At 20.6% G+C, this 18,056-nt stretch overlaps 3 protein-coding genes across 3 annotated transcripts; all 3 read left to right on the top strand.

Annotated features, from left to right (window-relative positions):
- Window positions 1-2,775: 2,775 nt before the first annotated feature.
- Window positions 2,776-5,171, top strand: Bm17797 (Uncharacterized protein; the record flags this gene model as incomplete). Its single annotated transcript, XM_043082308.1, has 2 exons — window positions 2,776-2,990; window positions 5,051-5,171. The coding sequence occupies 2 exons, from the start codon at window positions 2,776-2,778 to the stop codon at window positions 5,169-5,171; spliced, it is 336 nt and encodes a 111-aa protein (XP_042938242.1).
- A 6,042-nt stretch (window positions 5,172-11,213) lies between these two features.
- On the top strand, window positions 11,214-14,236 carry Bm1552 (Uncharacterized protein; the record flags this gene model as incomplete). Its single annotated transcript, XM_043082307.1, has 6 exons — window positions 11,214-11,306; window positions 11,866-12,108; window positions 12,570-12,755; window positions 12,820-12,910; window positions 13,425-13,600; window positions 14,060-14,236. The coding sequence occupies 6 exons, from the start codon at window positions 11,214-11,216 to the stop codon at window positions 14,234-14,236; spliced, it is 966 nt and encodes a 321-aa protein (XP_042938241.1).
- A 467-nt stretch (window positions 14,237-14,703) lies between these two features.
- Window positions 14,704-17,620, top strand: Bm842 (Uncharacterized protein; the record flags this gene model as incomplete). The annotated part of the gene is made up of 5 exons (XM_043082306.1): window positions 14,704-14,842; window positions 15,233-15,327; window positions 15,695-15,902; window positions 17,148-17,221; window positions 17,414-17,620. 5 exons carry the CDS (start codon window positions 14,704-14,706, stop codon window positions 17,618-17,620), a joined length of 723 nt encoding a protein of 240 aa, XP_042938240.1.
- Between the last annotated feature and the right edge of the window lie 436 nt (window positions 17,621-18,056).

Below are 18,056 nucleotides of genomic sequence, written 5' to 3'. Positions count from 1 at the left end.
TTGATTTATGCTATTGCTATAAGCACCAAAAGAGCTTTTATCTTAATTAAATCTTAATTAAAGTTATACATAAAAATTTATTCTTTAGTATTTCAATATTTTTGGAATTTTTTTTCACAAATTTTGTCAAAATTTGAGAAATTTTTCATCATTTTTTCTTTATTAATTTTTGCCTTTTTATTAAAACAAAAATAATTCTTAGCTTTAAAATATATAAATTTCTTTTTTAAATTCTGCTCATTAAACTCATAAATTTCATTTTTGCAATTGCAAAGTTTTATTATTTTTTATTTTTATTTTTTTTTTCTGAGGAATAAATTTATTTGTTGGAAAACTTTGTCATTTTAATTTATAAATCTTTTTTTTTTTATTTTTCTTTTAATTTTCTTATTTTTTTTTAAACAAGAAGCAAAGAATTAAAAAGACCACACACTTGCATTAACCGTTTTTTTTTTTTTATTCTGTCCTGTTCTATTAACCGGAATAATAGATAGTTTTAGACCGGATTATTTTAGTGAATTTTTCTTTCGTTTTTTTTTAGAACAAACAAACTTTGCATAGCAATTCTTTCCTTCCATTTCATTTATTTCATTTTATTATTATTATTTTCTAAAATAACATATATGTTTTTTATTTTAGCTGAAACTAAAACCACAAATTCAATGAATGATTCAGATTAATTGTTATTTAATTTTAAACATCAAATAAATCAAAGAATAAAAAAACAAAAAAGGAAAAACAATAAGATAAAAAATTTGAAATAAATGAAAAGAATCATTTCAATTTGATCATATGAAAATTTTAATTTCAGGAACAAAAAAAAAAAAAAAAATGAATAGAAAATAAAATTTGTTTATTTTCAGCTTTTTTCTTTCTTTCTTCTCTCTCTTTCTCTCTCTCTCTCTATTAATTTAATTACTATTTTATATTAAAATTCTTATATTATTATTATAAATTTGAATTATTATATGTATATATATTCTTTGAACAATTTGATAAAATTGAATATTTGATAAATTAGAAAACATTTATCAAATATACAATTATTAATTTGAATACGATTAATTGATTTTTAACAATTAACAAAAAATGAATGACTCATTCATTTTTTGTTAAAATTTCAATTTTTTCAAATTTCTCAATTCATTCAAAGAATAAAAATAAAAATATTATTTAAACAATCATATTTCTTCCTACATTTTAGCAAATAATTGTTAATATAACGCCAAATTCTCTCTCTCTCTCTCTCTCTCTCTTTCACTCACCTTCTTCTCTTTCTATCTCTTTCTCCCTCTCTCTTTCTCTCTTTGTGTTGATTACAAATTATTTATAATTAATCAATATAATTTAGAGGTGGGAAGTATTAAATTACTCAGCGAAAAGAGTTAGTCATTTCATCGTTTCCTCTAATCATCTTTCGATCACTCATTCTATCGATCCATCGATTTCTACCATCTGTCAACCGATCAATCAGTCCCTTCAATTCAATCGATCTACTCATTTCATTTTATTTATTTATTTATTTATTCATTCATTCATTCATTCAATTCATTTAATCAATTAATTCATTAATTCATCCAATTCATTCAGTTCATTTAATTAATTAATTAATTAATTAAATTCATTCAATTCATTCAGTTCATTTAATTAATTATTTAATTAAATTCATTCAATTCATTGAGTTCATTTAATTATTTAATTAAATTCATTCAATTCTTTCAGTTCATTTAATTAATTAATTAATTAAATTCATTCATTCGTTCAATTCATTCAGTTTATTTAATTATATTAATTAAATTCATTCATTCATTCATTCGCTCATTTATTCACGAATTCCTCCAACCATCTTCAGATCATCATTTCACTCCATCGATCCATCGATTTCTTCCATCCATCAATCCTTGATCGATCAATCTTCCAATTCAATCAAATAATTTTTCCTTTTCTTTATTTAAAAAAAAAGAAAATATTCAGAGTTTTTCCTTCATTCTTTTTTTCATTAAAAATTCATTCAAAAAATTTTTATTTAATTTACAAATGAAAAAAAGTTGACATTTTCTTTAAAAAACAATTAACTTACACTTTTGAATCCATTTTTTTTCTTAAATTTGACTAATTATTTGAGCAAAATTTTTCAAAATTTTCTATTAATTTTTGTATTAATTAAATTATTGTTAAACAATTTTATTAAATATATTATTGTCAAATAATTATATGATAATAATAATAATAATAATAATAATAATAATAATAATAATAATGATAAATGAGATAAAATTTGAGATAAAATTTTTGAAATTCAATTATTTCTAATAGATCAATTCCATAATTTCATTTATAAATTCAAAATTAATTCATTACTAAGGAGTGAAACTTTTTTTTTGTAACTAATATTTCAGCGAGGAATTTGAAAATTTTAAAACTTTGCCAATTATTACTTTGCAAACAACAAAATTTTAATTTAAACTCTTTTTTTTTTTAAAAAAAAAATTTATTTTTATTTCTCTTCGATTGCTATAAAATTTTTTCACGTTGTTATTTTTCTCATTTATATGCAACTTGCAATTCATTTTTTCTTTTTTCATTATTTAAATTTTATAAATTTCACATCTGTGTTTCATTAGCACTCAATATTAGCTTACATTTTTAATTTCAAAAAAAAAAAAAAAAGAAAACGAAAAATTAAATTGATAAAAAAATTTTTAAAAAGAAAACTTGAAAAATAGATAAAATAAATTTTTTGTTTATTGTTTATTTGTTTTTGTTTTCAGTGTAATGCAAGGAGATACAATAAACAAATATTTGCTAATATTTACATTTACTGTTGCTTTAATAGCTCTCATAATTTTACTTTTCATATTTCTGAAAGATAAATTTTGTCAGCGGAAAAATCATTATCCCAAACATTCATACAATCAGACAATACCGCTACAACAACAGAATGAATTCAGTGAAATTTTACACGATACACCGAATAAAATTTTATTAAGGTCAGATTTTCATTTTTTTTGTTTTTACTTTTCATAATTAAAATTTTTCTCTTCATTTATTTATTATGTTTTTTTTTTTTATTTTTTTATTTTGTAAAAGATTAAAATTGAAATATTTTTGAATGTTTTATTATAAATTTACACTGTGTAAAATATATGTATAAGAATTTGCATAAAAATAGTTTTTCAAATTTTAATTGAATTAATAATTAATATCAAAAATAATAACAATTATTTGTTGATAATAAATGATGCAGAAAATTTTATCAATATGAAATTATATGATATAATCAAAAATTTTATTGTAAAAGCGAAGAAATTTGTAAATTTCAATTATTTTTCCTTTTTTTTTATCTTTATTAATAATTGTTTTTTTTTATTTATATATTTTTTATATTATATATTTTTACTTTTATATTATATATTTTTTACTTTTATATTATATATTTTTTACTTTTATATTATATATTTTTTTTTCTTACTTTTATATTATATATATTAATAATGTTTTTCTTACTTTTATTATTTAATATTATATATTTTTTAGTAGTATTTTGTTAAATTTTCAATTTTTTTTTGACTAATTATATTTATTAATTAAAATTATTATTTATTATTGTTAAAATTATGATTTGTTTTTATTAGTTTTATTTTTTGTTGAATGATTGCTTTTTTTGCTAATGAAATTAATTTAAAAAATGGTTATAATTTTAAAATTTAAAAAGTAAAGGGAAAAGATTTTTTTTTTCACAAATTATTAATTCCAGTAATTAAATTTATCATTTTTTGATGTAATTTAAGATTCATTTTATTATTATTTTAGTTATGTCTTTTGTTTTGTTGTTTTTTTTCCGCAATTTATTGTAAAATTTTAAATTCATTTGTTTGTTGTTTTTTTTTTTTTTTTTTTTTTTTAATTAAATTTTCGAATGTTTAAAAGTTAATAGATTTACATCAATTCTTCTAAAATTCACAATTTTTTATAATTTTATCATTTCTCTCTCTCTCTTTTTCTCTCCCCCTCTCTCCCTTCCCCCTCTCTCCCTCTCTCTCTCCTAAGCATTTCACTATTTCGCTTATTTGTTATTTACCCTTTTTATCCTTTTGAGAAAATAATTGCTTTTTCCTTTAGCTTTTTTCCAAAATGCATTTTAATATGCTTTTGAGTTAAATTTGTTGAACGATTGCTAAAATTAATGATAGTTTTACATGTTAGTTTGTTAAAACAAAAAAAAAAAAAAAAAAAACAAAATAATAAACTTTTATTTTTTTTTGATTTTCTAAAGAGGAAAAAAAATAGTTTTAAAATATTTTAGAAATTTCAATAATTTATTATTTTAAGGTATATTTAGAGAAAGTGAGAAAGAAGTGAAATTTTATTTTTGAAATAATTAAAATATATTACAAATAAAATTATTTTTTAATTAAAAATGATAATATTAGTATTAATGAAATTATATTTGTAAGCTAAATTATAAAGTATGAATTACTTTATAAAGTATAAATTACTATTATTTTAATTTGTATTATTACAAAAGGAAAATGATGTTTATATCAAATTCAGCACAATATCAATTGATAAAATGAATAATAACAGGAATAACAATAATAATAATAATAATAATGATAATAATAATAATAATAATAATAATATAATAATAATAATAATAATAACAATAACAATAATATTAATATTAGTAATAATAATAATAATAGTAATATACAATAGCTATTTAAAAATTTACTTATGTTTTTTCTTTTTTTTTTTGGAACTAATTTCAATGTAAACAGTAATATTAATTGATAAATTTTACGGGAAATAAAAAAAAATTCAATTGATAATTGATTACTATTTATTGAAGATATCATAATAACATAATAATCACTTAATTAGTTTATTAATAATTAAATATCACAAATTAATGATAACTTAAAGCATTTGTTTTAGTGATATATTATTAATTAAATATTATAAGTTTAGTGATAATTAAAAGCATTTATTTTAGTGATATATTATTAATTAAATATTATAAATTTAGTGATAATTTAAAATATTTTAGATCCGATGGTGCAATACCAATCGATTTGCCAGATTTGGATTACATCGATGAACGTAGCATTCATTTGGTGTCACCAACAATTGTCATTCATTCATTAAAAAATTCACCTGTATCATTATGATAATTGATAATATGTTGCAGAAAAAGAAAAAAAGAAAGAAATAAGTAATTTATTATTGGAATTTATTAATATTCATATTAATTAATTAATTAATTAAATCATTCAATACTTGAATTTATCATTCTTGTGCATATCACTTATCATTTTGACTCTTTTTTTACTTTTTTACTTCTCTCATTTAAAGAAAAAAAAAAAAAGAAGAAATGATTTTAAAATAAAAAAAAAATTTAATAAAATTTTAGAATTATTTGCTATAAGATAATATAATTGCATATTAATTAATTGAAATTGTATACTATTAAAAACCAAAAAAAAAAAAAAAGAAAGTTCTCGATAATATATCATTTCGAATTTTTCATTTCCAAAAAAAAATAAAAAACAAAAAACTAATTAGTTAAATTTTAAGAAAATTTGATTAAAAATAATTTTTCTTCTTGCATTTCTTTTTTTCAGTTTTAAATTTAAACAATTTGAAATGAAATTTATCAAAAATTGTTATTATTTGCATTAATTTTTCAATTTTATTTTTTTTTTTTTTTTTTGATTTGGAAAAATCTTTCAAAATTATTATTTCTTAGTTTTAAAAAGAAAAAAAAAACATTTTTTTTTCTTTTCTGCAAATTTTAAAATTAGTTTAAATTGTAGTTTGTTTACATTTACAAAGTACAATTGCATTGCTTAGTTTCCGATCTCATTTTTAAACGCCAAATATTAGTAATTATTGTGTCGGAAAGTCCTAAAAAAAAAAAAATTTTTTTTATTAATTATATGAAAGATTATTTGGCGGTGTTTTTCTTATTTTTTTACGGGTAATTTATCTATCTATCTGTTTAGTGAAAATTGAAAGAATTATTCTAGTAATTTGCTCTGTTAAATGGATTTTATGGCATTCAATTTTATGCTACGCTGTTTTAGTCCAGAAAATATGGCGTATTTTTTTTTATTTTTTTACACGTTATTACGTCACGTTACGCTTCTTTCAGTGATTATATGTGGTTAATATTGATAAGATTAAATTATTTCTCTTAGGAAATCATTAATGCCATTATACGACATTTGCGCCATGTAAAAATATTCTGTAATTTAATTATCAAAATTTTGTGTTTCTTTTTCTTTTGTTAATTGTATTAATTTGCAATTATGAAGCAATGATTACGTTTGTTTTATTATGATTGTTTACAAAAAAAAAAAAAAAAAAAAGAAAAATTCGAGAAAAAAATTGAAAAGAAAATTTAATTACTTCAAAAATTATGTGAAAAGATTTAATAATTTTCATTTTTTTTTTCAAATAAATCAGTTCAAAGTTATATAATTAATGAATTGATTTTGTGAACATAAATTTTTGTGAAATTTTTTGAAAAAAAAAAGCAAAAAAGAAAATGAAAAATTTTTATTTAATGCATTCAATCTTTTTCATTTATTGATAAATAATTAATTAATTATATATATATTATATGTGTGTGTATATAATCATTGATATAAGTTATCAGATTATACTATCACTAGCTGATTAACTGCCTGATTTTGTGAAAAAAAAAAAAAAAATTGAAAAACTAAATTATGAATTTATCAATTCTAATTTGTGAATTAAATTATGCAAACAAATAAATTATGAATCACACAAAAACTTGTAATGTTATTAAATTAAAATTCAAGAAATTAAATTTCATTTAATTGCATTAATTTGCTCAATATTAATTACATTTTATATTTGTGTCGTTTTGTCGTTGATATCTTTTTCTTTTTTTTTTTTGATAAAATTTTATTTTGTCCTATAGTTGCTGATTTTGATAATGATAACATGACAATGACAATATCATGATGATAATGATAACATGGCAATGACAATATCATGATGATAATGATAACATGGCAATGACAATAATATCACGATGATAATGATAACATGGCAATGACAATATCATGATGATAATGATAACATGGCAATGACAATATCATGATGATAATGATAACATGGCAATGACAATAATATCACGATGATAATGATAACATGATAATGACAATATCATGATGATAATGATAACATGGCAATGACAATAATATCACGATGATAATGATAACATGGCAATGACAATATCATGATGATAATGATAACATGGCAATGACAATATCATGATGATAATGATAACATGGCAATGACAATATCATGATGATAATGATAACATGGCAATGACAATATCATGATGATAATGATAACATGGCAATGACAATAATATCACGATGATAATGATAACATGATAATGACAATATCATGATGATAATGATAACATGGCAATGACAATAATATCACGATGATAATGATAACATGACAATGACAATATCATGATGATAATGATAACATGGCAATGACAATATCATGATGATAATGATAACATGGCAATGACAATATCATGATGATAATGATAACATGGCAATGACAATAATATCACGATGATAATGATAACATGGCAATGACAATATCATGATGATAATGATAACATGGCAATGACAATAATATCACGATGATAATGATAACATGGCAATGACAATATCATGATGATAATGATAACATGGCAATGACAATATCATGATGATAATGATAACATGGCAATGACAATAATATCACGATGATAATGATAACATGATAATGACAATATCATGATGATAATGATAACATGGCAATGTCACGATGATAATGATAACATGACAATGACAATATCATGATGATAATGATAACATGGCAATGACAATATCATGATGATAATGATAACATGGCAATGACAAATATCATGATGATAATGATAACATGGCAATGACAATAATATCACGATGATAATGATAACATGGCAATGACAATATCATGATGATAATGATAACATGGCAATGACAATAATATCACGATGATAATGATAACATGATAATGACAATATCATGATGATAATGATAACATGGCAATGTCACGATGATAATGATAACATGACAATGACAATATCATGATGATAATGATAACATGGCAATGACAATATCATGATGATAATGATAACATGGCAATGACAATAATCATGATGATAATGATAACATGGCAATGACAATAATATCACGATGATAATGATAACATGGCAATGACAATATCATGATGATAATGATAACATGGCAATGACAATATCATGATGATAATGATAACATGGCAATGACAATATCATGATGATAATGATAACATGACAATGACAATATCATGATGATAATGATAACATGACAATGACAATATCATGATGATAATGATAACATGACAATGACAATATCATGATGATAATGATAACATGGCAATGACAATATCATGATGATAATGATAACATGACAATGACAATATCATGATGATAATGATAACATGACAATGACAATATCATGATGATAATGATAACATGGCAATGACAATATCATGATGATAATGATAACATGGCAATGACAATATCATGATGATAATGATAACATGATATTGTCATGATAACATGACAATGACAATATCATGATGATAATGATAACATGACAATGACAATATCATGATGATAATGATAACATGCAATGACAATATCATGATGATAATGATAACATGGCAATGACAATATCATGATGATAATGATAACATGGCAATGACAATATCATGATGATAATGATAACATGACAATGACAATATCATGATGATAATGATAACATGACAATGACAATATCATGATGATAATGATAACATGGCAATGACAATAATATCACGATGATAATGATAGCATGACAATGACAATAATATCACGATGATAATGATAACATGATAATGACAATATCATGATGATAATGATAACATGACAATGACAATAATATCACGATGATAATGATAACATGGCAATGACAATAATATCACGATGATAATGATAACATGATAATAATAATAATAATATGATAATGATAATAAATGAATCGATCTTTTTGTTTCGAAGTTGATCTTTCTTTTCTGGCGGAGTAATTAAATTAACTTAATTAACTAAGTTTTTCAAATTATATCAAAAAAAAACATTTATAATATTTCAATGAATGCAAATGCTATGATTGTTATTAATATTAATATTAAAATTTGATTTGTTATGATATTGCCAAATAAATTAAATTCAAATTTTCAGAATTCAAATTCAACTTTTCAAGTTTAAATTTATTTCAAACTGAAATGAAATAGCTGAATAACATATAGAAAGAGAAAGAGAGAGAGAGGGGGAGAGAGAGGGAGGTTTAAATTTTATATATTTAAATTTTTTATATATATATATATAAATTAAAGAAAAATTGTATTTAAGAATATATTTAATTTTAAGAATTTTTGTTTTAAGAACTTTTCTTTGAGAATTTTGTTTAAAAATTTAATTTTTGATCTTTTATTTTCTTTTCGAGAAATTTATAAGTTTTTTTAGATAAATTTTTACCTAAAATGCTATCATTTCGTCAGTTCAATTAATACTCATTGCTCGGAGTGGTCGGTCACACAAGGCGACACTCTCAGCTAATTAATCATTATTAATTATATTATGCATTTATTATTGCTAATGAAATTATTCGTTATCACTCCTAGTGTATAATTTCTTATCATTAATCATTTCTGATATTATTTTTATCAGTATTTAATTATTTTTGTTTTCTGTTATTTTATTATTATTATTATTATCATTATCATTATTATTATTGTTGTTATACTATTATCATTATTGTTATTATTGCTAATCAAATTATTCGTTACCACTCGTTTTACATAATTTTCTATCATTATTCATCACTATTTATCAGTGTTTAATTATTTTTGTTTTTTTAATTATTCATTTATTATATTCTTGTTATTAATATTATCACTATACTACCACTATTATTAATTTGTTTATTGTTATTATTATCATTATTTATATGTTTACTGCTGTCGTTTCTTCATTTCGATTAATTCATTAATTAAAAAAGAAAAATTTGATTAATTGCTATTAATTATTATTTTTTCATCTTTGTATTTATTACTATTTTATATTTTTAACACAGTGAAATTTATTAAATTCTTTTCTTTTTATGAGTTATATTTGAATTAATTGAATTAAATTTTTAACACTTTTTTAATTTATTAAATGTAGCAAAAATAATTGAAATTAAAATTGAAAAAGCTATTGAATATGTTTTAATGATTGATTGTTAAATGTGATAACAGAATGATTTAATTTGTTATCAGTAATTTTTATTTATTTTATTGTTTTTTTTTTCTTTTCTTTTTTCTTTTTAATTTTTTGAAATATTACAAAAAAAATAATTATTGCATTTTACTAATTTATAGTTATGGAAGATAGCAAAAGCTGAACAAACGATAAAATGTTTTAATCCGGAAGAAAACAATTATTATACGTATGAAATTACTATTATACGTAGAAAATCTTTAAAAAAAACACGTGGCATGACGTGTTTTACGCAAAATATGACTTTAACCATTAAGAGTTTCACGTTTAACTTTTTATGCACCTAGTTTTATATAATTTAATCGAGAATAATTCATGTTTTTCCAGTATTCTATTAGCAATGTGACACAACAAAATGAATTTTATACAATTCATAATTAGAGGGAGAAGGGGTTGAGAGAGAGAGGGGAAGAGAGACAAAGAGAGAGAGAGAGAGAGAAATGGAAATCATTGTAATTACTAGGAATGATGATAGTCAAGTAAAACACATAATGATTAATTTACAAATTTATAACATTCAACTTAAAATGATTAAATTTAATTTTTAAAAAAAAAAGTAGCAGATAGATAATTTAAAAATTTAAAATGTAATTAATTTGATTAAATAAGAAAAACAACGAAAAAAAATTTTTTTGAAATTTAAAACAATAATTAATTACCAACAAAAAATTTCAGTCCTAAGTCAAATTTTTGCATATATGGAATTAATTACAAACTGAGCAATGATGGATTTACTTTTGATGAAAAGTTATACTTTAATTACAATCAATTAATCATTGATAGCGATATAACAATGAATGAATTTGAACGAGCAGCAAAGCCATTATGTGATAAAATTGAAAGTAATACAACAAATATAACATATTACTATGGTGCATGGGTTAAGGTAAGCTTTTAATTAAATTAAATTAAATAATTTTTTAAAAAAAGATTAATTTTTATTAGTTTATATATAATTTTTATTGTATTTCTTTTTATTACATAGAATTTTTTTATATAATTTTTATTTAATGCAATAAATTATTGATATTTTACCGAAAAAAAAAAACGAAAAAAATTACTATAATAAATTAATTTTATAAAAAATTATAACTTTTATAATAATAATAATTGATTTCTCTTTTTTTTTTTCACTTTTTATTATTAATTAAAATTCTAATAATTAAATTTTTTTTTAATTTTTTTTTTTTTTTAACATTACATTTTATTGAATAAACTTTTAGCAAGAACTAATTAAATCGTTTTTTATTTTTAAATTTAATATCATTTTATAAAAAATATAGATGTAAGTGTAAATGTTATATAAACTTTTAGCAATAACTAATATGTCTATGTCCATAGCTAAATTTTTTTTTTTTTTTTTAAATTTTATATTTCAAATTATTAATATTGTTTATAAAAAAATTGAAAATGAAAAAAAGAAAAAAAAAAAAAACATATTTTAGACAAAAAATAATACATACAAAGATATGTTTATGGGATGTTGTAAATTATGTCAAATGCTAAATGCTATTAATTGGATTATTAAATTAAAAATTCAAATTGTAATTTTATCAAAATTTGCACTTCAACGAAATGATATATTATTATTTCGAAAAAAATTAAATTCATTTATTGATACGCAATATTTAGCGACAAAACAAAATTTTGGTATAATTCCGGCATGTGAATCATCAACGTATCATCTCGTACGTATCATTTTTTACGTGTTAACACGTTTTAATTTAATATTACTTTTTTTTTTTCTGTATTTATTCCACTTTCTTTTAGAAATGTTTACATTATTATTTTAATTAATTTAAATGAATGAAAGTTGAGAAACAATATTATTAAGATTAATTATTGAAATATGTAAAAATATTAAATAGAATGTTTGAATGATTAATGGAAGATGTTAATTTTATAATTTTTATCATAAAAAGTTTAACTGATTTAATGATATTTTACTAAAAAACTTTGTTTTGTTTTTCTTTAAAATTTATAAAATTTAATCAAACAATAATTCAAAAGATAAATGACAATGATTTGACACAAATACAATGTTGCAAATTTAAAGAATAAATTTAAAAATTGAAATTTTAATTTAAAAATTTGGTTATAGAATTAATGATTTCATTTTTTTTTTACTCATTTAGATTTACTATTTCAGATTCCTGTATTACTTGGAAATCGTGTTGGTTTTGTGGGTGCATTTGATAGATTAAATTGGGAAGGTTTATTGCTACGTGCTCTTGCACCACCACGTCAAAAAGACGTTACGTATATGGGACGGTATACGTCAGCTATAGCTAACAAATACAACAAGAATCATTGTCTAAATACATATGCAACAACAGTTAGTTTTAAAAAGTATTTGAAAGAATTTTGCATATGTAATATTCACGTATTTTACGTTTCAGTCTTACAGTGTATGCGTTGTATACGTGTTATTAACGAAACATTACGGTTATGAATGTTGTTGCTACGGTGATAAAATTCCACGTTGTCAAGGTTATTAAATTGTTTTCAAATTAATACTTTGCAATTAATTACGTTAGTATAAATGATTGCAAAGAGATTTAAAAGAAAGTGTATTCTGAAAATTTTACTATCAAATATTCATAATTTGACGTAATTATCACGTGATACACGTACAATATGTTTCGATTGAATTGATGTTTTGTAATTAATTACATTAATATAAGCAATTAAAAGAGGTTTTTTAGTATAAATGATTAGAAAGAGGTCTAGAAGGAAGTGTACTGCAAAAATTTTACTATTAAATATTTATAATTTGACGTAATTATCACGTAATACACGTGTAGTATGTTTTAATTGAATCGATGCTTTGCAGTTAATTACATTAGTATAAGTGATTAAAAAGGGTTTAGGAGAAGGTTTATTGCAAAAATTTTACTATGAAATTTCTATAATTTGACGTAATCATCACGTAATACACGTGTAATACGCTTTATTTAAATGTTTTGCTCTTTTCAACGTTTATTAATGAAATATTACATTGCAGAACGAATAAGAAATGCAATAAGAACTGGTCCGACTGTTGATGAATTGTACAGGAATAAAATGACGTGCGTCATTGATGGCAGTAGTATGAGTCATAGTTCAAAGGTCAATCATGGCAGTGATGGAATAGAATTTAAAGGCAATGTGGACGATCTAATGAATGAAATGCAAAAAACTGTAATTTGATTAAATATTTTAGGAATGAAAAAAGCAGAAAAAAAAACACATTGCTTATTGTTTATTGTTCTATCATTTCTTGTTAATGTTTTTGAAAAAAAAAAAAAAACAACAAATAAAATAATTCAAATTTTTCACTAATTCAAAATTTCAAAATATAGAAACCAATAAAAAAAGAAAGCTAACAACAAAAATATTGTTTACTAAAATTTTGTTAAAATTCATCTAAAATTTATTACAAATAATTTTTACTGAATTGTTTTAATTAAAATTTAATTAAATTCATTTTAAATTTGTTTTTTTGCAAAGAAATTTGTTACTTTTTTTTCAAATTTTAATTTCATATTTATTGATTTATTTATTTTAATTCTATATTTGTTTATTTATATTTATTTTATTTATATATTTATTTATGTGACTAATATTATTATTTGATAATATAATGTAATTTATTTGCAGTTTTGTGAACTTCATCTAAAATTTAATGGTAATAAAGAAATAAATGTATATTTCAACAGTTATTTTATAACAAAACAACTGATCTTATCATATCAGGAAGTAGCAAAAGCTACTGAACAGATAACTATTTCGGATATCAATGAATTATCAGAAAAACAACAAACAACTTTGGTATAATTTGCAATGATATTATTTCTAAAAACTATCAATTTCTTTTCACTTTTTTTTAAGTTATCAAGTGGATTAATTAATTAATTAATTAATTAATTTTAATATTTAAACAATAAAAAAAATGAAATGGAAAAGAACTAAAACATTAAAAATAGAAATATTTCATTTATTCAATTATTTATTTTACCTATATTTTATCTACATTCACTTATTTATATTCATTTTAAATTAATTGAAAATAATTTTTTATCTGATTAAAATTGTTGTTACACAAAGAAAAAGAAAAATTATATTTATATAAACATATTTAGTAATTCAAATTTAAATTCACTGAAATTATTAGATAATTTCATTTTGCTTAATTTTTTTGCAATTAATAATTTGCTTTTTCTTCTCGAAATTAATTCAATTTTTTATTTTTATCAATTTTTTTTTTGCTTAATTTTTAGCCGAATTTATCGATTTTAAATAAAATGGAACAAATTAATTATTATAAGAAATTAATTGAACAACGTGTAAATATCATTACAAATTCATTTCAATGTATTAATTTAAGTAATTGGGATAGTCGAGCAAGTGACATTTTACGATTTCATTGTGCACAACTTTTACGTTTGTTATTACTTTCGAATTATTTTAAATTTTTGAATAATTTTGAATCTTTCGAATTATTTGAATTTAAATAATTAATTCTCCGTTTTTTTTTTTGAAAATAATTCTGAAATTATTAAATGATCTTACTGCATAATTTAACCACTTTACGCTTATTTAATATTTAAAAATAAAAAAAAAAAAACAACAACAAATTATTATTTTAAAAATTATTATTATAGACTAAATTTTTCAAAATATTTGAATTTTTCAATGTTTTTTTTTTTTTCCATTTTCTCTTTGTAATTGAAATGATCAGTTTGTTTGCTTTCTTTTTGAATTGATAGCTTTTTGTTTTGTGAAAATTTTGAAAAATTTTTCATTCAAAATTAAATTAGTCAATAATTTTAGCGCTCGATGCGCAATGTCCATTCACTACTAGCAGGACATTTGCGCATTATCATATTATGTGTTGTTGTAATGATCGATCATTTTGTAACTATAATGTTTGTTTAAATTTTTACTAATTTTATTATCTTTAAATTTTTTTTTAATCAAATCATTCTAATTTTGCAAGCAGTAAAAGATAAAAATTAAAATCAAAATTTGCACATTTTTTTTTCTTAATTTGTAAAATTTAAAATAATATTTATATGGATTTCTAACTCAAAAAAAAAAAAAAAAAAATAATATCTTTAATTTGAAATAAAAGCAGAAAAAAATTTATTTACTTTAATTTAATTTCAATTTTTTTAAAGTGAATATCCAATGATATAACATTTTGATTTTTGATAAAATTGATAATTTAAAAATAATTTTATTTTCCTCACTTTTTTTAAAGTTTTTTTTTTTCCGTTTTTGTTCTTCTTTCAGGTTGATATTATAAAACGTACAGCAACAAAATCAATTCCTAATTTATGCAAATTTAATAATGAATATCAATACTTTCTACATGATTATTTTTATCCCACTGAACCGGATGCTAACCATTCATGCTTATTACATTTCATTTCCGGAAATGCTCTCTACGATATGAATTATAATTTTAAAAGAAAAAATTCTGTTATTTTCTTTTTGCCCGGTATTTTACACTAACATTTAGCATAGCATTGCTAAATTTATAAAAAAAAAACATTTAGCATTGTTAAATTTTATAAGAAAAAAAGTTTTTTTTAATTGACTTATCAGCTTGGCATTTTGTTTTAACATTTAGTATTGTTAAATTTATTCACTTATTGTTTTATTGACTTATCAGCTTGGCATTTTATTTTAACATTTAGTATTGTTAAATTTATTTGCCTATTGTTTTACCGACTTATTAACTTGGCATTTTTTTTACAACATTTAGTATTGCTAAATTTATTCACTTATTGTTTTACTGACTTATAGGCTTGACATTTTGTTTTAACATTTAGTATTGCTAAATTTATTCACTTATTGTTTTACTGACTTATAGGCTTGACATTTTGTTTTAACATTTAGTATTGCTAAATTTATTCACTTATTGTTTTACTGACTTATAGGCTTGACATTTTGTTTTAACATTTAGTATTGCTAAATTTATTCACTTATTGTTTTACTGACTTATAGGCTTGACATTTTGTTTTAACATTTAGTATTGCTAAAATTATTTACTTATTGTTTTACTGACTTATAGGCTTGACATTTTGTTTTAACATTTAGTATTGCTAAATTTATTCACTTATTGTTTTACTGACTTATAGGCTTGACATTTTGTTTTAACATTTAGTATTGCTAAATTTATTCACTTATTGTTTTACTGACTTATAGGCTTGACATTTTGTTTTAACATTTAGTATTGCTAAATTTATTCACTTATTGTTTTATTGACTTATCAGCTTGGCATTTTATTTTAACATTTAGTATTGTTAAATTTATTTGCCTATTGTTTTACCGACTTATTAACTTGGCATTTTTTTTATAACATTTAGTATTGCTCGATTTTTTCACTTATTGTTTTACTGACTTATAGGCTTGACACTTTGTTTTAACATTTAGTATTGCTAAATTTATTCACCCGTTGTTTTACTGACTTATTAACTTGGCATTTTTTATATAACATCTAGTATTGCTAAATTCACTTATTGCTTTACTGGCTTATTAGCTTGGTATTTTATTATAACATTTAGCATTATTGAATTTGTTCACTTATAGTTTTACCCCATTATTAGTCCAATACTTAAATTTAACATTTATTCACTTATTACTTTAATTGATCATTAACAATTAACAACTATTGATTGGTGTGACATTAACAATTAACCTTAGAGAATCATTTATCATTTCTATTTTGTTTTCGTTTTAGGTTCTGCAATTCAACCAATTGATTTTTCATATGCATTATTAGAACCAAATGAATGTGATTACCTTGATGTTGATGTAACTTTTAACACTTATTCTTATCAGTTACATAAAATTAAACAAGCAAAAATTTATCAGTGATTATCAGTGACATATAACTAACTTCATTATTTATAATATTTATCTTCGTCTATCACAAATTCAAAACAATAACTTTAAATGATTTATGTGAGTAAGTAAATTTGCGCTTTTATGTTTTTTTGTTTACAGTTGAAATATGATTATCTTCAAACTCGTTATTGTTATAAATCAACAAAATTATTGAAATATTTGGAGACAACATATATGCCACTGAGATTATTTGCATGTCGATGTCAAACAGCGCCCGGTGAAATACCTTGTGATAGTATTTTAATGGAAAATATTGCTGAAAAAGCTCAAAATTCCGTAAAATATTTCTTCTTTTTTTTCCTTTAAATTTAAAAAATAAAAAAAGCGCTTAATTCTTTTATTTTCTTTTCAGTTATTTCAAAAAGAAAAAAAAAAAGGAAAAAAATTTGAATTTGAACAAAAGAAATTAAATTTGGTAATAAATAAATGTAATATTTCAATATTTTATAAGTAATAAAAAGAAATTATAAACTATTTAAAAAGTATACTTAAGCTACTTACCTGTGAAATATTCCAGTATTTTATAAATATTAAAAAAAAATTATAAACTATTTTAAAAAATATTTAAACTACTTATATATGCAATATTTTATAAGTATTAATACATTATATAAATATTGAAACACTTTATAAATATTAAAAAAAAATTGCAAACTATTTAAAAAATATATTTAAACAATTTACCTATGCAATATTTCAACATTTTATAAATACTAAAATTTTTGCATTTGAATAAATTAAC

This window comes from Brugia malayi (genome assembly GCF_000002995.4).
Source record: "Brugia malayi strain FR3 genome assembly, contig: Bm_v4_Chr4_scaffold_001, whole genome shotgun sequence".
Classification (NCBI taxonomy): Eukaryota; Metazoa; Nematoda; class Chromadorea; order Rhabditida; family Onchocercidae; genus Brugia; species Brugia malayi.
Note: the sequence above shows the minus strand (reverse complement) of the source record. Positions and strands in the feature narration are given on the sequence as shown.